The sequence below is a fragment of the Sciurus vulgaris genome (assembly GCF_902686455.1).
Source record: "Sciurus vulgaris genome assembly, chromosome: 3".
Taxonomy (NCBI): domain Eukaryota; kingdom Metazoa; phylum Chordata; class Mammalia; order Rodentia; family Sciuridae; genus Sciurus; species Sciurus vulgaris.
Genome location: NC_136463.1, coordinates 19,399,461 through 19,424,075, shown reverse-complemented (window position 1 = coordinate 19,424,075; position 24,615 = coordinate 19,399,461). Strand labels below are relative to the sequence as shown.

Genomic DNA, 24,615 nt, shown 5'->3' with positions numbered 1-24,615 from the left:
GAAGGATTGCAAGTTTGAGGCCAGCCTGGGCAATTTATCAAGACCCTGTCTCAAAAACAGGGGTGGGGGCTTGGGATGGAGCTCATGGAGCTCAGTGGTAGAGTACCCTTCAGTTCAATCTCCAGTACCAAGAAATAAAACAAAAACCCCAAACAGAATATATTCACAGCTCCTACAGTTCAAAAAAAAAAAAAAACAAAGCAAAGAATAATGTGAGGGTTTATGTGTCTACTCAGCTAGTGTTTTTGGATGAGATTAACATTTAGATCACTGAATTCTGGTTAAAGCAAATTGCCCTCCATAATGTGGGTGGGCCTCATCCAATCAGTGGAAGGCCTGACTAGAACAAAAAGATGGGCCTCCCCAAGCAAGAGGGAACTCTCCGGCAGACCACCTTTGGACTTCAAATGCACAATTTGAACCTGAGTCTTGAACCTCCCCAACCACACTAAAAATTTAGAAGAGCTGGGAGGGTATAGCTCAGTGGTAGAAAAATTTGTTAGCATGCTTGAGGTCCTGGATTTCATCCCCAGCACCTCAGAAAGAAAAAAAAAGAATGGCTATGGTAACAAAGACAGGTGGTAACAGAAGTTGGTGAGGAGGAGGAGAAATTGAAACTCTGATGTATTGCTTATGGGAATGCAAAATGGTCTAGCCAATGTTTGGAAAACATTCTGGGAGTTACTCAAAATATTAAACAGAATTCCTATATGATCCAGCAATTCTACTTCTGGTTGTAGACCCAAAAGAAATGAAAACATGCCCCCACAAAAGCTTGAACAGGAATATTCACAGCAGCACTATTCACGGTAGCCAAAAAGTGGCAACAACCCCAATGTTCATCAATTTAAATAGGTGAGCTACAGGGAGAGACAGAGAAAGAAAGAGACCCTAATTATAAGGAGACCTGGATCTATGAGCATGACCAGCCATGCTTGTCATGCATTGTATGCTTGTATCAGATTAACTGAAACAAAAACATAATCCATTTAAAGGTGGCCAGGTTTAAAGACCTACACAATGCGCTCACAACTGATTTACGGCTAGACCGCTTAACCAGAAAGAAACATTCGGAACCCCAAATGATTACCATGGGATTTGATTTTCACAAAAGCTTGCCTGGGAACTTGCACTCTTCTTCCCAGGAAAATCCTGTATATAATCAGAAAGCTCATCCCTGGGTGTCACTCCCCTGAGAGGAGAGGACCTTTGGGGTATGTATGCCTTTGCTTTGCTGTCCTTTAGCAAATCTTTGCTTGTATGGTGCATTTGACGTGTTCTGAAAATTTTTTTAGCATTAGTCAAAAACCTGCCCAAGCCGAGTGGAGGTCCCACTGACCCCTTGGAGGGAGGGATCTCCTTGGACCCCTGTCCAGTGACAGATTGATGAATGACTAAACAAATTATGGCATATTTATAATAGAATATTTTTGGCAATAAAAAGGAATAAAGTACTCAGATGTGCTCCATGGTACACTTTGAAAGAAACCAGTCACAGTTCACATATTGTGAATTTTTATTTCTATCAAATGCCCCAAATAGGCAAATCTATAGATCTAGAGAGTGGATTAGTGGTTTCCTAGGACTAGAGAGGGATGGGGGACTAGGGAATGATAGCTAAGGGCACAGAGCTACCTTTGGCTTGATGGAAATGGTCTGAAATTGATTGTAGTAATGATTGCAGCATTCTGTTAACATGCTAAAACCATTGAATTGTAATTTTTTTTCCCAATACTAGGGATCAAACCCAGGGTCACTCTACCACTGACCTACACTCCCAGCCCTTTTTATTTTTGAGACAGGGTCTTCCTAAATTTCTCAGGCTGGTTGAACTCGTGATCATCCTGCCTCAGCCTCCCAAGTCTCTAGGATTACAGGGGAGGGCCACCATATTTTTGATATGGCTGACACCTCCCTATTGTGGAAATGGATGCCTGAAAGGACTTTTCCCCATAAAGAGGCCAAGTGATGGCAGGTTTAGGAAAGGATAACTGTCTTACTTGAGGGCAGTATTTCAGGCTACAAATTGAACTCTTTGTGACCTGGCGCAGGACCCCAGGGCCTTCACTCACATGGATCAGCACACACTGCCAGGGTGCTACGGGAACCAGACATCAGGCAGGACCCAGAGTGGTGGGCACAACTTAAGAACAGACTAATCACTGAGAAGTTCAAATTTGAGAGTCTTTATTAAGTGGTCAGCTGACTGCATGGCTATTGGGAGGACAGTCCCCAGTGTAGAATTGCAGGGGTTTTTATACCATAAGTAAAGCATGTTGATACATTAATCATAAGTGGCTGTTGTTATAATTTAAAACTACAAACTAACATCACGAGATCTAAAATCATAAGCAGAAGGGGAAGTGGGTCAAAATGACCTCAGTCAGGTACAAGTTAAAGAATGGGTACTAACATTTAGACAATCATTCTCTGACAGGGTACATTGTCCTCTAAAAAAAAAAAAACAATTGCCATTCGATGTTGCCAAACATGCTAAGCTAAGCAACCATTGATGGGTACAGAGTTGGGGTGTTCTCTCCAAAGAAACATTTCCTGCAAGACATGGAGTCTCAGGGTAAAATGGAGTCTGTTTTGTCATTGCCCATATAGCCTGGCCCATAACACCCACTCCTCTTCCAAGATGCCTTTCTAATTACTGTGCCTGCAAAGTGGAGAACACTGTTAGTAGAATAATATACCTTTCAATATTTTGCAAATCTAGGTTTGTGTAAGTACAATCTGGTGTTTGCACAACAAAGAAATCACTCAGTGACACTTCTCAAACCGTATCCGTGCTATTAAGTGACACATGGCTATATATCTCCTTAAAGGAGTTATTTTAATAAAACAACCAGAGCCAGACTGATGCCTGTAATTCCAAGGATGTGGGAAGCTGAGGCAGGAGGGTTGCAAGTTCAAGGATCACCTAGGCAACTTAGTGAGATCCTGTTTCAAAATAAAAAATAAAAAGGGCTGTGAATGCAGCTCAGTGGTAGCACACCCCTGGGTTCAGTCTCCAGTACTACTAAATAAACTACTTTATGAAATTAAATGGGCTGGGGAGGTGGTCGAGTACTGGCCTAACATGGGGGAGGCCCAGTACTACCACCCCACCAAATTATAAAACCTTTTGTACAATATTGCTTCGTTTATATTTAATGGAAAAAAACCCAAACTCAAACTTTTTCTATGGGTGCCAATAGATGTCAGAGAACTGGAAAAGACAATCTATAATCTATAAAGACAAACTGACATCAGGAGTCCCTGTGGAAGGTAAAAGGATAAGATTGCTCAGGAAGGGGCATAGGCCTAGCAAAAAGACTTTTTGGCGCATTTATATTGAATTATGTATTTACAACCAAACAAAACAAGAAAATAGATGGAGGAGGAGAAGAAAGGAAAGAAGAGGGGAAGGGAGGTAAGAAGATTTAAAACCCCCAAAAGGACAGAGGCTGGCTCCATGTTCCTGCCTTCCTCTGGTCACCAAGGACCGCAGGCTCTACACTGGAGCCAAAGCAAGTGCAGTGCCCACCTTGGAGCCAGACAGAAGGACAGGACATTCAGGTTAGAAGGTGAGACAGCACCCTAGGTAGAGGTGGTTGCAATCTAGGCCCACAGCAGCAGCCTTGGCAGTGGGGCCCTGCAGCAACAGGAAGCAGGAAGGAGAGCAGACAGAGTTGCAGGGACGTCTAGAGGTTGCAGACAGGCAGCACTGGTTTGCCCTGGGACCAGGGAACTGGGGTTGCAGATTTGGAGGAAAAAGCACATCTGCGGGGATTTCAGGCAGTGATTCATTTCCTCATGAGCAAAGGTGAAAGAAGCAAGGGTCGCGGTACTAACTCTCGGACTAGGCCTGATGGGCTGTGCCAGGAAAGCCAAAAGCACCCTGGAAACCGTAGCCTGGCGAAAGCAAACTGGGAGGCCTCAGGGAAGGAGATAGGGACCTGCCCCTTCACGTTACACTCTTATGGTCCTGGAAACTCGCTTCTCTTCAGTCTTCCTGTTCACAAAAGGATTCTCTATCTTTGTTGTTTTTTTTTTTATTTTATATATTTTTTTAGATGTCGATGGACCTTATTTTATTATTTATATGTGGTGCTGAGAATTGAACCCAGTGCCTCACACATGCTAGGCAAGCGCTCTTCCACTGAGCCACAACCCTAGCTCCGGATGGATTCTCCATTTTTGAAAGCAAAAAGCAGTGGAAGAGATTCCTGCTTTGGACAGTGTAAGAATGCTGGAGGTATTCTTGGGGACTGGGAGATGTTCCACAGTCCTTCCACAGTCCCACGGTATGCTCCCCTGTACTGTCTCCACTGAAGCGCCACAGGTTCATTGCCCCCATCTGACAAATTCTTCAGTAAACCTTTTTCACGTGTCTTTGCCACAGTAACCAGAGTAAGTGCATGTTTCAAACTTCTGAATGCTCCAGGCTAATACCCTGACTGTTAATTATGGTCCTTTAAGACTGATGGCCTTAAGGTATCTCTGACTGTTTGCCCTATAATCAACGTTCCCAAGAGGCAGGACTTCTATGTTATTCAGTCTGCTTTTTGCAATTTTCCCCACTGAATGCTTTCGATGTTTGCTAAACTCAAGGAGACAACTTCTAGAAACTTCAACATACATCCTCTGATCTTCCCTCAGGAAGGGAGAAGATAGAGACACACTGTCAAGTGGAGGCATACATGTGCTAAAGACCGAGCTCAGGGTCTTCCGTGCTAGGCAAGCACTACACTACTAAACTACACCCCCAGATCTCCCTGATATTTCAATAATCTATTGTTGCTGGGAGATCAGACAGCAGAATTTGTTAAAGGTGTGTGAAATAAGCTGGGCATTGTATTGTACACCTGTAAGGTGACTGACTCAGGCCAGTCAGGGCAATTTAGCAAGACCTTGTCTCCAAAAATAAAAAGAGCTGAGGACATAGCTCAGTTAGAGCACTTGCCTAATGTGTGTTAAGCCCAGGGTTCAATCACCAAACTGCGGTGTGGTGGGGGTGGGGGCAGGGAGAGTAAATAAGAAAGAAAGGAAGCTCTAATTGAGGAGAACTTCCTTCGGCTCTTTTTTTTTTTTTTTTTTTTTTTTTTTTTTGAGGTGGGGTATTGGGGATTGAACTCAGGAACACTGGATCGCTGAGCCACTTCCCAGCCAAATTTTGTATTTTATTTAGAGACAGGGTCTCACTGAGTTGTTTAGCACCTCGCCATTGCTGAGTCTGGCTTTGAACTTTCGATTCTCCTGCTTCAGCCTCTGGAGATGCTGGAATTACAGGCCAGCGCCACTACGCCTGGCAACTTTAGCTCTTTCAAGGAGAAAATGTGTGATGCCCTAGAGTAAGACTTCTCTGCCTCAGCACTATCCACTTGCTGAAAGGATGGTTCTTTGTTGTGTGGGGTTGTAGGATATTTGGTAGGATATTTGGTAGGATCCTTGACCTCTGCCACACCAGTCGCCAACATCCCTTGCTTCCAAGTGTGACAATCCAGAATTCTCCAGACACCACCAAAGGTCCCTGGTGGGCAAAACTGTCCTGTTTGAGAATCACTGATTTGAAAATTAAACTCCTGAGGTTTGTTTCAGTCACTTTGGAGTTGTTTTCTCTGCATGTATTTTTTTCTGGTTCTATGTAGTTGTGATTAATAGTTTCATTTATTGATTTGCCTCCTACTATTTCATGAAAATTGTGTGTGGTGTGTGTGTTTAGGTGGAAGCAGAAGGTATATTCCCATGGGGCTGGGTTGTGGCTCAGTGGTAGAGTACTTGCCTAGCATGTGAGAGACACTGGGTTTGATTCTCACACCACATAAACATAAATAAATTAAATAAAGGTATTGTGTCCATCTACAACTTAAAAAAATTAAAAAAAAAAAAAAAAAAAAAAAAAAAAGAAGATACATTCCCTGGCTTTGAAATACACAAGAAGGGAAATCTGGACAAATATATCGCCAGGGTAAAGAATTGTCCTAAATCCTCAGCAGGAATATAATCCATTTTTCTGGGCCCTCTATAGTTTTCAGCTAAGAAACTGACTACGCAATTCCATAGCTCTGCCAGAGTCCCACCCAACCTGAACTTGGCTATTTATCCCCCAACTCCAACCTCGCTCTCAGCTCAAGCTCTTTGTTCAGCCTGCTGAGCTTTCCTTTCACTCTGGGAAAGCAAATACCGCCCTTCCTCCAAGGCCCCAGCATCAGGCTTTCCCTGGGCCTTTCCTCCCTCCTGGCCCATCTCCCATCACCCATCTCTGCCTGGCCCAGGCCCTTTGGCACTGAGCAGTCTGGCTCTTGTCCAGGCTAATCTGCTCTGCCTGGTAAATTTTCTCCCCTCACCCCCCATGTCAATTCCTAGAAGGCAGAGGATAAACTGAAAGTAGGAAGCCATTTGGACAACTCCCATCCCCTAGTTCGTCTTAGTGCCAGGCACCCACATCTCCTCAAGCCCCTTGCCTTGAACGTAGCATTCAAACTCTACCCAAGGTTGCCCTTCCCCCCTGGTTTCCTCATCTCTTCCCGTCACCCCTCCCCCACCCCGTCTAACTACTCCTCCATCCAAAACCCCACTTCCGCTTAAAATCCTCCCAGACTCAGGTGGGGTGGCGCTTCCAAGGTGGACTTGAATCTTTTTTCCCCCGTCTTCAACTAACCTTTCCCCTCGAGGAAGAAGGGCCAGGAGGCTGTTAATCTTTGTCTTCACAACTATCCCTCAACTTCCTTCGTCGCTGGGCTACCTAGCATTTAATCAAAGTTCGTTGACTAGAACAGAGAGGAAATGAACAAATGTCCCCAATCCAGAAGCAACCATCCTGTCAAAGACCCTGAAAGGATCCCCTCAGAAACAGCCCTCCTGGTTGTCAATGTCCCTAGACACGCGACGTCCATCTCGAACATAAACTCTTCCAGGCGCCTGCAGGAAGAGGACAGGCAGTGAAGCGAGCAGGGGCTGCCCAGCCGAGGCCGGCCATGTGTCATATGATTCCATAATCACATGATCCCTAGAAATGGGGTGTGAGGAAAGGGGGAGGAGAGTGAATTGAGTAGAAAAGAAACACAGCTTTCCAGGATGGCCCTGCCTCTACGCCCAGAGATAACCAATGGGAACGCGGCAGCCCGCGTCCATGGCCAATGGAAACTGAGCTGGGCGGGCCATCACGCAGAGGGACCGTAGTCCCTGAGCTGATCGCCTGCTGCTACCCAGCGAGCGCGGACCCGGAGGCAGGTAGGAGGGCGGCGGTGAAGACCTCTCGCCTGTTCACCCCAGAGGCCTGGCTAAGGACGTGTGCACTTGGGGTTCCTCTGGAATCTCAGCCCGGAGACAAGAGTAGACCCGCTCATAGAAACTCTTTTGGAGATTTCTGGGGTTTTTTGGGGGGTGGGTCGTAAGCAGTAATTGCAGAGATCCGCATTAAAAGGGGGGTTTTTCCCTCCCCAACATGCCGGGAAGCTGCAGCCCTTTCCCCCAAAGCGAGGAACATCCCCTCTTTGAACCAGCTCCACCCCTTACGGCAGGTGCTGGCTCTTTTCCCTTCTGAGATGGTGGGTGGTCGCCGGCGGCGGCATGAAGGAGTGGGTAAGCTCGCTCCTGATCCCGGAGCTGCGAGGAGCTGGAAGTGGGTCGCGGGAGTGGACTCTGAACTCGTGGGTTGCATCTGCCTTCCTTCCTCTCTTGGGTGGTGAAACAAGCCAACTTCCGCTTCTCCCCGCCACTTTTTCCTATCTCTTAGCATCTGAGTTGGTTCACCTTTTGGGAAATTTCACTCCCCTTGGCACTCGAAGTTGGGGGGTGCCACCTAGTGGAAGATTACGGAGTTAGGGGTTTGTCGAGGCGTCTGTCCTCTGGCTGCTTTGGCCCTGTGACGCGGGAGTGAGAGAGGCCGCCGCTGAAATCCTAAGAGGAATTGGGCCTCGCTCCATAGTCTCTGGTTCTGTGTGGCGTGCCGCGCGAGCGTGTGAGTTTGTGTATATGAGTTAAGGGAGGGTCACTTGAAGAAAGCCAGGTGAGGATTTGAGTGACTGAATGGGATTTCCTGCCTCCACCTCTGCCCCCTGTCCACACATAGATATTAGGAATTGAGGCACACAAACAGGGAGCAACTTCTGAGGCCTGCACGATCCATGGATGGCAATTCTAGAAATAAGACCCACGTGTCATTTCCAGTTCCTGTACCCCCCATTTCTGTCCTGCCTGGTCCACTTGCCCAAGAAACACTTCTGTCCCTCTGCTCTGCTAGTACCTCAGGCCTTTATTCCCCTGAGGTTTGGGGCTCATTTCTAGGCAGTGTCAGGTTGCCACCCTTGTGATATGAACCCATGTCCCATATGCTCTGGAGCCATCAAAGCCTGTTATCACCATGACTTGACACATGACATGTTATTTAGCATTGCTGAGTTTCAGTTTCCTCTGTTGAAAAGTGAAGGTAATAATCACTACTTTGGATGGTTGTTGCAAAGAAATGAAGATAGTTACGATTGGCTCCCTAGAGTCACAGGACATTGCCATTTTTGCTCCCCTAGGCAGGGTAGCATCACTTCACTGCCCCATAGAACTGGCTTAGCCAGCTGAGCTGGGGGAAGACTTGTTAGGGAAGTGAGAGGCTGTTGCCCCGGAGACTGAAGGCTCAGTTCCTCCCACTGACTCAGATGGGCACCCCTGTGAGCAGGCAAGGTCTTTGCATATGCAACTGAGTTTTGCTTCCTGGCTGGGGGCAGGGATGTGTTTGGGGAGTTCAAAAGGGCCTTGGTGGTATAAGGGGGACCTCAAAGCACAATTGTCTCAAAGGCTGACTCAGCCTCTATATCCCCTTCCCCATGTCTAGGAGGGGACAGTTATGGGCAAGTGGTGACTGGCCTCTGGGAAGGCAGTCCAGTCTCTACTGGCCACCATATTTCCTTTTTCACAACTTTCTCAACCTTGTGGTTTCTCATATGATCATGTGACTGTTCCACTCTCTAAGTGTAGGTGGAGCAGGTGTAGGTGGAGCAGGCTTTAAGCACGGAGGCATCTGGAGGGGCTGGCTGCAGAAGGGAAGCCCTGACTTACCCTGGAAAGAGGAGCGAACCACAAAAAACACACCTTCCTGACTCTCATAAGCCTGCATCAGCACACTTACCATAGAGACTCAGGTTCAGTCCACGGGTAAGGACAGATCCATACACATGCTCATGTCAACATTGAGCTCACGGAAGGCACGTGCTGATGATAGGCACATACTGGTGCATGTGTGACACCTATACAAGACATATATAGGAAGCTGACTCTCAAGTCACATCTTTCTGCTTGTCTGAACAGGGAGTTGTTGGAGAAGCTCAGCAAGCCCAGGGCTGGACTTTGGCTTGGGGTTGGGTGAGTGGCTTCAGAATTGAAAATGGCATGGTCTTTATTAAGCTGGGTGCCAAACACTTTGGTATTTTGCAGGCAGACCATGTGGATCCTGGTGAGCTGGGTCATGTTAGTGGCAGGGTTGGTGGCTGGAACACAATGCCCAGATGGTCAGCTCTGTCCTATAGCCTGCTGCCTGGACCCGGGAGGAGCCAGTTACAGCTGCTGCAATCCTGTTCTAGTGAGTGAGCTTTAACCCTGGCAAAAGTTGGTAGCCTGGGTGATCTTAGATTAGCTGGAGGAGGAGACCAGGCACAGGTCCTTTGGTTTATCCTCTCCGCTCTTTTCCCAGGAAAAATGGCCTACAACATTGAGCAGGCGTCTGAGCATCCCCTGCCAGACCCCTGCCCATTGCCCTGCCGGCCACTCCTGCATCCTCACCATCTCAGGGACTTCCAGTTGCTGCCCTTTTCCTAAGGTGAGGGTGTCACTGGCTCCAAGGAGGGGTTTAAATCTGCATTTACCCTTTCCTGCACCTTCCTGCCCCCAGGTAAAGGGCCTCACCCATGCAAGCTTCTCTGTGTCCCATAGGCCGTGTCATGTGGGGATGGCAGCCACTGCTGCCCCTGGGGCTTCCACTGCAGTGCTGACGGGCAATCCTGTTTCCGAACACCAGGTATGGCAGGGGTGCTGGTGGAGGGCAGGTGGATGGGCAACATGCTCCTGGTGTGTCCAAGAGCCCAGCCAGCTGGGTGGCCCTGATTCCTGCCTTTGTGTCCTTATTTGTGTGGCATCTGTACTAAGCAAACCTGTGCTCTGGACAGAGGGGCAGCTGTAGGAGGGGGCAGGAGAAAACACAGGACTCACAGTATTGTGGGGTCGGGACCAATGGGCTGATTTGATGCCAACTGACTTTCAGTAGATGCCCTGCTCCTGGTCATCTTTCTGAGGTAGGGACTGGCTTGTCTGGGGGAGTGGATTAGGGAATCCTGGGAGGTCACAGAACCCTGGTGCCAACCCCTAGGCCCCCTGTAGCTGGGCCTGCAGGCCCTGGTGCCCCCAGTTCCTTGAGTGATGTGGGAATAACCTTCACCAACCAGTTTGTTGAATCCTGGATCATCCTGTCCACAGATGACAACCTCTTGGGTGCTGTCCAGTGCCCTGGTAGCCAATTCGAATGCCCTGACTCCTCCACGTGCTGTATTATGCTTGATGGCTCCTGGGGATGTTGCCCCATGCCCCAGGTACAGGTTTGGAGAGATGGAGGTGAATGGAAAATGGCGGGGCCAGAGCTAGAAGTTGGGGTTAGGGGACAAAGATGGATTCAGGACCATCTCTTCTCAGGCTTCGTGCTGTGAAGACAGGGTGCATTGCTGTCCTCATGGGGCATCCTGTGACCTGGTTCATACTCGCTGCATCACACCCACAGGCACCCAACCCCTGGCAAAGAAGATCCCTGCACGAAGGACTAAAGGGGAAGGTGAGAGCATCAGACTGGGGTTGGGGGCAGCTGGGAAAAAGTTCCCCTTCATCTTGGATCCCCCTTCATACCTTGCTCTTCTTCCAGCGGCTTTGCCCAACTCTATTGTGTGCCCTGATGCACAATCCCAATGCCCTGATGATTCTACCTGTTGTGAGCTGCCCAGTGGGAAGTATGGCTGCTGTCCAATGCCCAATGTGAGTAAGGGGCTGGAGCCAGCTTGGCGTTTGCCCATAGCCATATGGCCTGGACAATGCCTTACAGGGGCTTCCTGGGGCTGAGGCCCTTAGACTGGTGCTGGGAGCCTGACTGACTCAGGACTCATGCTGCCCCCTAGTGGGGAATTGGAGCAGTGCCAGCTGTCAGCCTGACAACTTGTGCTCACCTGAGGTTGGAAGTCATAAGACTCACCCCTCTCCCCACCCAGGCCATCTGCTGCTCAGACCACCTGCACTGCTGCCCCCAGGACACTGTTTGTGACCTGATCCAGAGTAAGTGCCTTTCCAAAGAAAATGCTACGGACCTTCTGACCAAGATGCCAGCACACACAGGTACTAGAGGCAAACCATAGACCCCATTCCATCTGCACCATAAGGAGGGCTCTCCTCCAAGTTATTCCAGGATGAGATGTGGGGGTGGGTGCTTATGGACACATGGAGGGATCAGGCAGCTGCAGCCCCCTTTCCTCCACATCGGCCTTGCCTTAGGATCACTACGGGGTGGCATAAACTGTACCCTCCATCCTCAACATCTGGCTCCAGCTGTGGAGCCTAAAAAGTGTGGGGTACCTTGAGGGTCCCTAGTGCCACTGCTGATCTGTCCTCTGCCTACTTCACAGTGCAGGAGGTGAAGTGTGACATGGAGGTGAGCTGCCCAGATGGCTATACCTGCTGTCGCCTCCAGTCAGGGGCTTGGGGCTGCTGCCCTTTTACACAGGTACCCGGGAACAGTGGGTAGGCTGGGTTGAGCAGAGAGGGTAGCTGGCTAGACTACTGTGCCCACTGGCCCTTCTCCGTCCACCCTAGGCTGTATGCTGTGAGGACCACATACACTGCTGCCCAGCGGGCTTTAAGTGTTACACAGAGAAGGGAACATGTGAACAGGGGACCTTCCAAGTGCCCTGGATGGAGAAGGTCCCAGCCCATCTCAGCCTGCCAGACCCACCAGCCTTGAAGACTGATGTCCCCTGTGATAACTTCACCAGCTGTCCCCCCTCTAATACCTGCTGCAGACTCTCTTCTGGGGAGTGGGGCTGCTGTCCTATCCCAGAGGTGCATGAGTAGAGGGGCAGCAAGGTGCATGGGTAGGGGAGAGCACTGGGGGGACAGCATCAAGATTGGGGCAGGTGGGTGACCAGAATCCTATTACCTTGCTCTTCTACGTTCTGCCTATCCCACAGTGGCACCCAGCTCTGTGATTTGTCTCCAGTCCTAGGAGCTATTAGCAAGAGGGGTGGGCCCTGCAGAGTTGCTTCCTGCTTCCTAGAACACCCTTTTCTGCCTCTACCCCAGGCTGTCTGCTGCTTAGACCACCTGCACTGCTGCCCCGAGGGCTACACATGTACAGCGGAGGGACAGTGTCAATGGGGGAACAAGATAGTAGCAGGACTGGAGAAGGTGCCCACCCGCCAGGCTTCTCTGTCCCACTCGAGAGACATCGGCTGTGACCAGCACACCAGCTGTCCTGTGGGGCAGACCTGCTGCCCAAGCCTGAGTGGGGGTTGGGCCTGCTGCCAGTTGCCTCATGTGAGTGCCCATCTGCCCACTAGGGGAGGAAGGTGCTAAGTCCAGTGGGGTGCAGGGAATTATAGTAGTGTGATGTCATTTTGTCACCCCAGGCCGTGTGCTGTGAGGATCGCCAGCATTGCTGCCCAGCTGGGTACACCTGCAACGTGAAGGCCCGGTCCTGTGAGAAGGAAGTGGATTCTTCCTACCCTGCTGCCCACCTGGCCCTCAGCTCTGCGGATGTGAGGGATGTGGCATGTGGATCAGGACGCTTCTGTCATGATAACCAGACCTGCTGCCAAGATAAACGAGGGAGCTGGGCCTGTTGTCCCTACCGCCAGGTCAGTTCCACCCCTGGCCCTGGGGCTATATATGGGTGAGGGCCAGGTCCTGCTTCGACCAACTCTTTCATCCTCCTCTGACCATCCAGGGTGTCTGCTGTGCTGATCGGCGTCACTGTTGTCCCATTGGCTTCCGCTGTGGAGCCAAGGGAACCAAGTGTTTGCGCAAGAACAACCTGCGCTGGGACACACCGCACTGGGACACCCCTTTAAGGGGCCCAGCCCCAAGACAGCTGCTATGAAGCGGGGCTGAGGACTGGAGACACACCACAGCCCTTGAGACCCCACTCAGAGGGTACCTGCTCAGGCCTTCCCAGCACCTCTTCCCTCCAAATTCTCCCTTACCCCCTCTCCCATTCTCAGTCTCCCCATCACCATGGGAGGTGGGGCCTCAATCTAAAGCCTTCCTATCAGAAAGGAGCTGTGGCAACAGCCACGTTACAAACTGCCATCCCCTTCCCCAATTTCTGTGGACTGTGGCCAGGTGCTCTCCCCTATCCACAGGTGTGTGTGTACTTTTGTGTGCATATGTGAGTGTGTGTGTGTGTGTGTGCACGCCCATGCGTGTGCCTGTGTGCTCGTTCCAATAAAGTTTGTACACTTTCTTAACAGTGTCTGATTTGGCAACCCTGCCTGCCCTCCCTAGGGGACCCCTGAGCAAGGGTCCTCCTCCAGTGCCAACATTCCCCCTATACCCCATAAAAAGTCACACAAGGCCTTAACCTCACCAGTTTTATATTTGCTCTTGCCCACAGCGGCCCCATCACATTACCCCCCAGTCCCCAGGGCTGCCCCAGCCACCAGCCCTGTAACATGGTAGCCCAGAGGCTAGTCAGCAAGCAGCACCCCCTCCCAACCCAGGGGTATACAGAATGCCCCTCCCTTCCCAGCCCTCACACTAGCAGCCAAGGCCAGGCAGCCCCTCCTGCTCTCCATAGAGCTTTCTATGTACAACCACGTTTATACAGGCACTGCTTCCCCCGCAGCCCTCCTCCCCAGCCCCTCCCAATGGGGACCGGACCCTTCTCGCCTCCTTTGGCTTGGAGGCAAAGCGTGGCTCCCTTCCCAAAACATGACCCAGCACATACCACAGACGGCTCCGCAGGTCCCTGGGCACTTTTCCGGGCTAAGAGCGAGTGCCCCAGGCACGCACCCTGGGGACCGGGTGGGGCGGGAGGGGCGGGGGCAGGCCCGGAGGCGGTGCTACTTGACGTTGAACACCATCAGCGGCCGCTCCTCCCTCCGCTGCCAGGGGCTCTTCTTGTCGCCCGCCTCGTCGCCCACTTCCGCCCCCAGCTCGTCCTCCGGGCTGGTGAGCGAGTCGCGCCGCAGCTCGCTGGCGCTGCTGCGGGAACTGTCCCCACGGCTGCGGCCCCGACCTCGGGGAACGGTGGCCGCGCGGCCCTCGGGAGCCGCAACCTCGTCCAGCAGCGGCGTCAGCGAGTTGTCCTCCGGAGAGCAGAGGCCAGTGCGGCTCTCGCTGCTGCTGGGCTCCGTGTCCTCGCTGAGCGCCAGGCGCGGGGGCGCAGGTGGCGGCGGCGGAGCAGCTGGCGGGGCGCGCTCCCGCTCCTCCCGCGGGGGTCGCCGGCGCGCGGGCCGCGCTTCGTGCACGTCGACGCCCGAGTCCAGGCTGGCGTCGGTGCTGCGGCCCCCGCCTCCCGCCTGCAGGTCGATGTAGGAGTGGCGCACCTGCGAGTTGGAGCGCCCATCCAGGGACACGAACCAGGCGCGCGGGTGAGGCTTCACGCCCAGTTCCAGCAGCTTCTTCTCGGTCAGCGCCTGCAGCTCCCCGTTGAGCTGCGCCATGGTGGATTCGTTGAACAGCACCGGGATAGTGACCGAGCCGCTGACGGGCGCTGAGCGCCCGCCCCCCCAGCCCTCGCCGCCGCCACCACCGCCGCCCTCGCCCCCCGCGCCCGAGTGGCCCTGCATCAGCGGGCGCTGGGGGTCGGGCTGGGGAAAAGGGCGCGCCGGGCCGGGGGCCGAACCCTCAGGCGGGGCGGGCTCATCGCCCACTCCCGCGGCGCCCGCCTCGCCGCCTAGGCGCACGTAGTGTGCGGGGATCACCAGGGTGGGCATGACGTTGCGGTAGACATTGTCCTTGAGGTGGTCGATGGAGCCACAGAAGATGAGCTGCCCCGCCTGGCTGAGCGACGGCGGCCGCGCCAGCTGGTCCACCGACTGCGACAGCAGAAAGTCGGGGGTCTTGCTCTCGGCCGCCCCCTTGTGGCCCAGGTAATGGTCGAAGGGCGGCGGCGGCGAGGGCGGCTCGTGTAGGAAGGCCGTGGCCCCCGAGGGCCCCCGCCGGTACTCCTCCAGACCGGGCTCCAGTCCGCCAGGCCCCTCGACGGAGCGGGCGCCCTTGAGCCCGGCACCCTCACCCCCGCGGGCACCCGGAGGCTCCGCGGCGGGGCGGCTGGCCGAGCGGGGCTTGGCACGGAAGAAGTCATCTCGGGAGGCGGTCAAGTCCCGGGAGCTAGAGAAGGCCGAGTGCAGAGGGCCTGGAGGTGGGGCCTCGGGGTCCCCCGACGAGGCGGGCTCCAGGGGTCCTCCACAGATGAGGTGGAGCTGGGACATCGAGGTGGCCTGGTCTCGTTTGTTACCGTCAGAAGGTCCGGAGAGTTGCAGCTTGCGGTGCTGTTGCCTCGGCTTCAGGCAGCGCCTCCTGGAGAGGGAGACGGCCAGGTTGAGGGCCAGAGTGGCTTCCTAAACCCTGCTGTTGCAGGCTGAGGGGTGAAGATAGTTGGAGGACTGGGCGCATGCCTGGGGCGTTCAGAGAGATGGGGATCCAGAGAAGGGCCTGAGAGAGGTTTATGGGACAGGGTTTAAGGGTGCAGTGTGAGGCCATCCAGCAGCTGTGGTCCATCTGCCTTCCCATGGGGGAAACTATATATCCTGGAAGGGCACCTAAGCCAACTAGGGGTGTTTGGCCTGGAGTCCCGGGGATGTGAGAGCTGGGCTGGTACGAGCAGCTGTAGATTGCCTCTGGAGGGGTCTGGCCTGCAGGTCCTACCACTTGTCCCCCCCACTTCTCTTAAGCTGCCAGACTTTCCGGTCTTCACTTGCGCACATGCATGCCTTTCCTGACAGCACCACGAGGATCAGAATCGCTGATGCATCTTTGGGGCCCCATGCTCAGCACAAGACCAGGCAGAGCAGGCCTCAGATAAAAGGAGACAGGTCCCCCACACACTCACCGGCAGTAGTAGATGAGCAGACACAGCAGAATGAGCACCAGCAGGGCCAGGGCTGCGAGGATGGTGAGCAGGAAGATGGTGTGGTAGGTGCCAATGTCCTGGATGCCCGATGTGATAGTGACCAGCCCTGTGCCAGACAAGGGCTTAGTGTTCAGGTGTGGATGCCCTTTCTGCTTTTCACAAAGTGTCCACTCTTCCATCCTTCCCTTTCACCACTGTCCCCTGCCCCAATGCCCCACCACTCTCACCAGTCGTGGGGGAGGCCATAGCAGCCACCCAGTACCCCAACTGGGGAGAGACGAAGGTCCAGTAGAGCTGCCGGCCTTCCTTCCTGATCACACCAGTGCCATTGCGTACCCACAGTCCTGGGAGAGGCAGGGGTCTCATCAAACTCAGTGTCCCTCCACCACCCACCACCTAAGTCCTATGTTCCTTCCCCAAACTCCAAACCTGAAGCTCCCTGAGAACTTACCACTCTTGGGGTCAAACCTCCAAGCTGGTATGCTGGTGCCCACAGCGAGGGCACGAGGCTCTGAGGGCACTGGCAGGGACAGGTGAATGGGACCTGAGAGTGGCACCTCTGTCCCATTGCCTGTCAGCAGGTGCACACTCACAGCAGCCAAGGGCATCAGCTCCAGCCAGGAGCCATTGCCTGAGGGAAGAGGACACAGGGCTGAGGACTAACTTCTGGGGTGGGGGTGGGGGTCCCTGCTATACAGTGCCTGGCATACCTGAGCTGGAGGACTCGGTGCCCAGGAAGGCAGGGAAAGCCCGCAACTCCTGCTGGGTGCTGGCAGGTGTGAGCGAGGCCCAGAGTTGGCTGTAGGTGGAGCTGACAGGCAGGCGGGCAGCCCGGCGCTGGAACTGCACCCAGGGCTGGGATCGGGCTCCTGGATGGAGAGAGGGACTGCAGTGGCCTGGTCAAGGACCAGGACAAAAGGCAAGTATCTAAGAAGGGGGCATGGGGTCAGGCCAATTGGGAAGGCCAGGGAGGACTTGGAGAGAATTGGGCAGTCCAAATGTTAACCTGGAAACCTCCAATCCTGACTATGTGACCCTCAGCAAGTTACTTGCTGTCCTTGAAACACTGTTTGGTTGTAAACTGAGAAAATGATGAGGGGCAAGTCCTGGAGCAATTAATTCTCCTGTATGGCAGGCATCAGGTCAGTTCCTGGGATGCAGAGATGAATATGGCCAGCTTCCCTGCCTACAGGTTCACAGTCTAGTGTGGTTCTGTCCTGTAGAGGACTGTTAGAACTTTCCATTGTGATGGATGATGGTTACGCCCACTACTGTACCCACTAGACACACATGGCTATTAAGCATTTGAAACGTGGTTAGTGTAACTGAGGAAGAGAATTTACTTTTAACTTTTAAGGATTTGAGGAAATTTTAATTTCTGTTATTTCTGTTTAAATAGACACAGTGGCTACTTCATTTGTGTGTGTGTGTGTGTGTTGAGGTGAAGGGGATAGACATAAACAGAATTCAAATACTGTATGATCATAGATAACATTTATTAAGCTTTAAAATATACTGGGCACTGTTCTAAGCTGGTTACTATAGTAACCCCTGTAATTAGCATAACAGCCCCTGAGTTAGGTGCCTTTATTATCAATTCCATTTTATAGATATGCAAATAGAGGCAAAAGTTTGATAACTTGCCCTAAGTCACCATCTGTGAGCCCAGATTGATGCCCTGGCTCTGGGGCCAGGGCCCCCTCTCACCCCCACTCCATCCTGCCTGTCTACTAAACGCTGGGAGCACCTGACCAGCCCAGCACTGACTGGAGTCTTGCAGAACAAGTGAGACTCAGCCAGGAACGTGGGAAAGGACTTCCAGGACTGGCAGGAGAAAGCTCCGCAGCGAGGCAGTGGCTGCCTGTCCTGGAGGGTGCTGCCAGCTCTGTGAAGGCTTTCACTGAAAGCAGCGATCACTGTGGGAGAGCTGTAGCTCTGGGCAACCAAAGGTCCATCTGGCACCTTAGAAACCTCCAGGAGGCTTAGAAGCCTCTGGTGCAGGGTCAGTGTGATGAAGACAACAAAGAGTTATTTAGAAACAAGGGCACAAGCTAAGAATTTTAACTGGGGAGGGTCTTCTCCCACTCCAAAACCCACTGTGGCTCTGTAGTGGTAGCTGGGTGGAATCTACCCTCAGCATGGCCAGGCCAGAACCTTCCCCAAACCCTTACTATCCCCTTCTGCCACATCACCACGATGACTTGGCCAGGCCTTACTCTCAAGCAAGTGTCTCTCCTTGCTTTCTGCTCCTGAGCCCAGAGTCCAGCTGCTTCCTCCACCGAGTGCTCTGGTCCACTTGGCTCTGTGCAGGTTAGGGACATCTCTGAACACAGCTGCCCCTTCTCCACTGCCCTGCTAGTTCTGCATCTATCCCAGGGTGTGCAATGATGTTTGTCTGTCTTCCTACTTGTCTGTGACTTTTTAAGGCAGGGAGCGGGTATGTTCATTATACCTCTGCACCAGCCACCATGCCTGGCCCAGTGCAGGTGCTGAGGTATTTAGGTGAGACTGAGAGCCTGTGGGTAGACAAGGACCACTGCAGGGTAACTCCAGGCCTTGCACTTGATTGGTGTTCAATACCTGCAGAAGGACCAACCCTCTCATGGTCTCCTAACAGCCAGGCACCCAGCACGTGACGATAAAGGTAGCAGGGAAGTAGGAGCAGAGAGAATAGAAACCACGAGAAGCCCCAACAAACTATAAACATTTATTGAACACCTCTGTATTGTTTTTTTTTGCACACTTGATGCTTTAATTAATTTGTTTGGTACTGGGGATTGAATCCAGGTGTGTTCTACCACTGAGCTACATCCCCAACACTTTTTGATTTTTATTTTGAAACAGGGTCTCACTAAGTTGCTGAGGCTGGCCTTGAACCTGCTATTCTCCTGCTTTAACCTCCGGAGTAACTGGGATTACAGGCATGAGCCACCAGACCCAGCACACTTGATGTGACTTATTCCTTACCTCAATATATTTTTTATTTATTTTATTTTTTTGTTCTAATTAGTTATACATGACAGTAGAATTCATTTATACATTTTGATAGATCATACATAAATGAAGTGTGATCTCTCATTTTTCTGATTATACAAATTGTAGGATCACACCGTCATGCCGTCTCCTTTCCTCAGTTCAATGTAGGTATTATGCTTCCACATCTTACACATGAACAAAGTATGGTTCAGAGAGGTTAAGTCTCTTGCCCAAGGGCACCCAGCTGATATGTGAAGAAGCAGAAGTTTCTGCACCCAGGTCAGGAGGAAAGAAGTGGAGCTGGTGTGGGATGGAAGTGTGGGGCTTACCAGGAGAGCCTAGGAGGATGTGCACAAGGTCCTCATAGAGGATGAGGGTGGCTGGTCGCTCGGGGAGCAGGTAGAGGCTGACAGATGCGTACACTGCAAGAGGGGTGGCCTGTCAGCTCCAGAAAAAGCACACCCCCTTCCAGGCACCCCCACATCCGAATCCCAGTGGCTTCATCTCCCTCAGCCCCCTCTGCATACCCCAGCCCAGGGAGCAGCTGCTGGAAAGCCTGTCCCCTCCACCCCCAAAGACTATTTTGGGAAGGGGCTAATGGAAGATCAGCTGCTGCTCCCCCCGCCCTCCACCTGCCCCTCCACTCACAGGGCAGCTTGTCAACACGCCAGGGCACAGAGTTGGTGAGGAAGCCAGGGCGGGCAGCAGTGACCAGCACCCAAGTGCCCAAGCGGTAACTGAGAGGCAGTGTGGCCACGCCCTCTGAGTCCGTGGTGCCCGCAGCCAGCAAGGTCCGGTTCCCAAACACGTCCACTGAGGCCCGGGCCAGGGGCACCAGCTCCCCGCTCACATACACCTGCACCTTGATCAGGATCTCTGTGGGCAAGATGGGGTGAGGGGAATGAGGAGTGGGGAGGGAGGATGAGAAGTAGGGGAAGCCCCAAGATCAAAGGAAGGGGCTGCTGGTTGCAGGGGGGATTTGGGTCTGTTGCCAGACCAGTATTATAATGAAAGCCAGTATTTATTTCCTTTTCTAGTGCTGGGCGTGGAACCCAGGGCTTCCAGAAGCACACCAGGCAAGAAGTACACTGAGCCACAGCCAGCATGTATGGAATGCTATCATTTAAGCCTAAATGCAGCCTGAGAAGTAGGTGGTGCTATTACTGTATTTCATCAAGTCTAACCCATGCAGCCTTTCACATTTTAACATTGCTGAACTCAAGCTGTATTTGTGATGTCATCATTAAAATTGACAGCACTTTTTCCTTTTTTTTTTTTTTCAGCACTGGGAATTGAACCCAGGTTTGCTCTGTCACTGAGCTGTATCTCCTGCCCTTTTAATATTTTATTTTGAGACATTGTCTTGCTAAGTTACACAAGTAGGCCTGGAACTTGTGATTCTCCTGCCTCAGCCTCTAAAGTGGCTGGGATTACAGGCAGGTGCCACTGGGCCCAGAGCAAAATAATGATGCATCTTACAGTCAGTGATGTGTTAGATTTGATAAAATATGCTCTTACCCCATTTTACACATAAACTGAGATTCAGAGTGTTTAGATACATAGACTACAGTTGAGAAATCTGGGATCCAAACCTGGTAGTCACTGCTAGGACATAAATTCTTAGCCATTTGACCCTAGGAGACCAGTGTTTGAGGAGGGGAAGGGAAATGAGGGCTGAAAAAAGGATGAATACAAGGAGGAGGGGCCTGCTGAGGTCAGGATCCAGCAGTTTGAAAGGGAGGATGGGGGCCAGGTCTGGTGGCACATGCCTGTAATCCTAGCAGCTTGAGAGGCTGAGGCAGGAGGATCATGAGTACAAAGCCAGTCTCACTCAGCAACTCAGTGAGAGTTGCTCACTGTCTCTAAATAAAATACAGAAAAGGGCTGGGGATGTGACTCAGTGGTTAAGTGCCCCTGGATTCACTCCCCAGTGCCAGTACCAAAAAAAAAAAAAAAAGGAAAGGGAGGATGAGAGTTCAGTTCTCAAGGGAAAAAAAATTGAAAAGGGGACACTAAAGAACTGGACATTTCCATCATTCCCCCTCTTCCCAGAATCCTTTGCACAAGTCTGCTTCCCTTCAAATTTAGGGATACACCCCAACCCCTAAGCCTGAACAAGGATCTCCTGACCCCTCCCCTTCATGTCTATCGCTGGTCAGTGACAGTCAGTCACCATGGCAACGCCCTCATTCCTCCCAGGAGATCAGGCAGGGAGCTGGGGCCCTAGCAAGGGGAAGGCAATCTGGAGGGCCCACCAGACTCCAAGAAAACTGATAGGCAGGGAACTGGGATGGGAAGCCCAAGTCTTCTGGTTTCCAGGGCTGCCTCTACCCCAAGTCCCTGAATAGTCAGGCCAGGCTGGCCTGCAGTTATCCTGAACTCCACTGGGGTGAAAGGGCCTTGAGTTTCCCTATGGATTCTCAGGCAGCCTCTTGGATCCACAGCCCATCTACCCTATCCTCTTTCCTTCAGGAAGACCTTACACGTGGAGCCTGACACTCAACAGTAACAGGTGTTTTATCTCAGGCTTCCAGTCCAGGGCCAGGGCCACGCCTGCTGGTGGCATCCCATCCAGCTGTTCACCAGAGCCCAGCTCCCTCTCCCCTCTCAGGCCAGAACCCAACACTGTTGGGTGGAGCACACACTCAGCCCACTCAGGTCTCTCCCAACACACAGTAGGAATTCTGAGAAGCTAGAAGGGCCTGGCTACCCCCCAGCCCTACCCTGGCAAGGAGCAGCTGGAAGAGCAGCTGGGAAGAGGGGATCCAGCAGTCTTAAAAATGGTCACTTGAAGGAATGCCTTGTGCTCAAGGGCCAGAGATGCAGAAGAGGGGAGGGGCTGGGGGCACAAAATAGAAGTGGGCAGGTAAAGCCTGAAGGAGATATCAGTGCCAACGGGGTGGGCAGGGCAGGTGTGGAGCAGATTCGCTCTCCTCAACCTGGGCTCCCAGCCAGCTGCCTGAGAACCCCCTAGCCTGGCTTATTCTGCCAATTCCCTGGGCCCTTTCCTCTGGGGTGCAGGGCCTTGAGAGAGAGACTTCCTAAGAAACTAGGGACGCCTCCTACCTGGCAAAGCCTCCTCTCCTCCCTGGGAAAGCAGAGCAGAAGAGACTGAGGCAGAGGGAGATCCTTCCCCATTCCTCAAAACTTGACATTCCATACAGTGCCTGCCTCCCGGCTTCAGCCCTGCCTCATTCCAGGAGGAAATCGGACCTCCTCCCTTCATCCGGATCCCACTTCCCGCAACCAGACCCCCCACCCTGCCTTTCCTGCCAGCTCCGTGAAGGTGCTGGTGGTGGGGATTGAGAACACAGAGAACACGGTTTCAGGCAGGGATGTGGCCCTCAGACAGGGGAGGGAAGAGCAGTATGGGGTGATGGCGCAGGAGGCTGGGAGGTGGGCGCAGGGCTGGAGTGAATGGAGGCCGAAACACCCTGGCAACGGTGTGGAGTCCTGGTCTTCTCTCCCGCTGCAGGAGCCGGCCCCACCCCCATCTCACACACCCACCTTGGCTGGGTAAGGCGCTGGGAGGGGCTCTTCCATTGGGAAGGAGAGGTGAGGCGAGGAGGGGGTGATCTGGGAGCGGGAAGAGGACAGAAGTGGCAGGACGCGGGCTGGACGGAGACCCAGGCACCTGCCCTCCCAGCTGGCACTCAGCATGGCTCCGCGACCACAGCCCAGCCATGCGCCTTGAGTTGAGAATCACAATGTACCCCCTTTTCTACGAGACCATCAACTGCAGCCTCTCCTCCATCATGGGATAATCAGCGCTTATTTGTACACCCCAAATTCTAAAACTGGGGGGCCGTCTGTAAGCTGTCAGGCTCCCTGGGCGAAGAACCCCATTCGAGCAGTCGATCCCGCCCACAGCCTCACCCACTCCCCCTTTTCCCCTCCCCCCTTCAAGCCCAGCTCTGGGCGCCCAGCCCCCGTCCGGGCCCTGGGTGGCTGTCGATGCCTGCGCCCCCACCCAACCGGGGTCCAAAGCGAGGAACCCGCGGGGGGCTGCGGAACCAGTGCCCGCCCCAGCCGGCCCCTGGGCGGGTGTCTTCCGTAGACAATGGCTCAGGCAGCAGCGCCTCGAGGACCAGGAGGGAGAAAAACAAGTCGGGAGGGGGTTGGCGACGCCAAGCCTGGGTACCCCCGCCCTCCGCATTGTGTCTCCCGGAGACCCCCCACTCCGGACAGTCTCTCCCCCACCCATCACTTTCCCCCAGAAGCCGACCCTAGGTCCCCTAGCTCCCCCCACCCCAATCCAGTGAACAGAATGCACCCCAATTCACGAGCAACGCGAAGAGGGGCAGGCGGTCTGGGGCCTGATCCGGGGGCGCAGGCCCGCGATCGCTGCCCCTCCCAACCGAGACTCACCCTGCGGGCTGGGGGGCTCCGGCGGCGACTTGCCGGGAGCCCGGGAGGCGCCGCCGAGCAGTAGCCCCAGCAGCGGCAGGAGCCGCGCTAGGACGCTGGGGCCACTCGGCGGCGGCATCGCGGGGCTCGGCTCCGCCCGGCCCTAGCGGTCCATAGCTCCCGCCTGGCCCATCTCTGCCGGCCCCGCTCAACCCCAGCTCTGCGCGGCGCCGCGCCGCTTAGGCTCCCGCTCCGGCTGCGGCGCCCGCTCAGCGCGATTGTCTCCGCCCGGAGCTGCCGTCAGCGCCCCCTGCAGGCCTGTTCTGGCACCGCGGGCCTGCGGGCACCGCCCCCTTGCGGCCCGGCTCCTCCCGCCACCCCATCACTGCCCGCCTGCTGTCCAGCCCATCCTCCCAGAATCTGAGCTGCTAGGGAGTGTAGCAATTAGAGTCCAATTTCAGGAGGACTTGGAGTTCGTAAGATTTGGTGCAAAATTGGGAGAGGGTTTTTGCTTACTTTCAAAGGGGCACAGCCATGAATGTCTCAAAAAGGTGTTAAGAATTTCCTGCCACTTCTTCCCTCAGACACTCACAGAGTGTTAGGCAGGTTGTGCTCTCTAAAAATTGGAATCTGTCAGATCTGGGGACTGGTCTAGTCTCAGCCTCTTATTAAGTCTCCTGCAAGTTAATTTAGCGTTATGGTCCTCAGTCATTGTTTATCATGGGAATTGTAATTATCTACCTGATAGGGTTGTTGTAACAATTAAATGAGATAATTATATAAAAAAAAGTCCAGCACAAACCTAACAGGAGCGGAAGTGCAATAAATACTGCTGTGCCTTAGAGCCAAGAGGGGGCTCAACTTCCCTTAGGTGATAAGACCCATGCCAGGGTAGACACCCTAGCTAGAAAGTTCTCCCAGAGAAGGAAGCAGCTTTTTTTCTCCCACTCAGGTCCCACTAGTTCTGGCCTCGTGAATGACAGCTTGGATCTTTTCCTTCTTCACCATTACACCCCATTTTGAAGAGTAGCCCCAGCCAACCTTTCTTTCCTCTCAGTTCATTATTTCCGGCTGTCAACATCACTCAGCTTCTGCTCTGCATGATCAAACCATCATCGAACTTGATGCTATAGCCCTCTCTTGTTTGTCACTGGCTTGTTACTTTCTCTTTAGCACAACATGGTGCCCAGGAGGGGACTGGATACACA

At 53.1% G+C, this 24,615-nt stretch overlaps 2 protein-coding genes across 2 annotated transcripts; one reads left to right on the top strand and one right to left on the bottom strand.

Moving 5' to 3' along the window:
- Window positions 1–9,058: 9,058 nt before the first annotated feature.
- On the top strand, window positions 9,059–13,471 carry GRN (granulin precursor). Its single transcript, XM_079133052.1, has 14 exons — window positions 9,059–9,138; window positions 9,292–9,345; window positions 9,418–9,562; window positions 9,674–9,799; window positions 9,913–9,997; window positions 10,453–10,565; window positions 10,666–10,801; window positions 10,889–10,998; window positions 11,229–11,352; window positions 11,640–11,737; window positions 11,827–12,072; window positions 12,313–12,546; window positions 12,639–12,866; window positions 12,956–13,471. The coding sequence occupies exons 3-14, from the start codon at window positions 9,425–9,427 to the stop codon at window positions 13,106–13,108; spliced, it is 1,791 nt and encodes a 596-aa protein (XP_078989178.1). The 5' UTR covers window positions 9,059–9,138; window positions 9,292–9,345; window positions 9,418–9,424; the 3' UTR covers window positions 13,109–13,471.
- Window positions 13,472–13,568: 97 nt separating this feature from the next.
- FAM171A2 (family with sequence similarity 171 member A2) lies at window positions 13,569–23,711 on the bottom strand. The gene is made up of 8 exons (XM_079133051.1): window positions 23,429–23,711; window positions 19,709–19,936; window positions 19,390–19,482; window positions 16,795–16,953; window positions 16,536–16,715; window positions 16,312–16,428; window positions 16,064–16,190; window positions 13,569–15,531 (listed from the first exon to the last, which is right to left on the bottom strand). The coding sequence occupies exons 1-8, from the start codon at window positions 23,544–23,546 to the stop codon at window positions 14,070–14,072; spliced, it is 2,484 nt and encodes an 827-aa protein (XP_078989177.1). The 5' UTR covers window positions 23,547–23,711; the 3' UTR covers window positions 13,569–14,069.
- Between the last annotated feature and the right edge of the window lie 904 nt (window positions 23,712–24,615).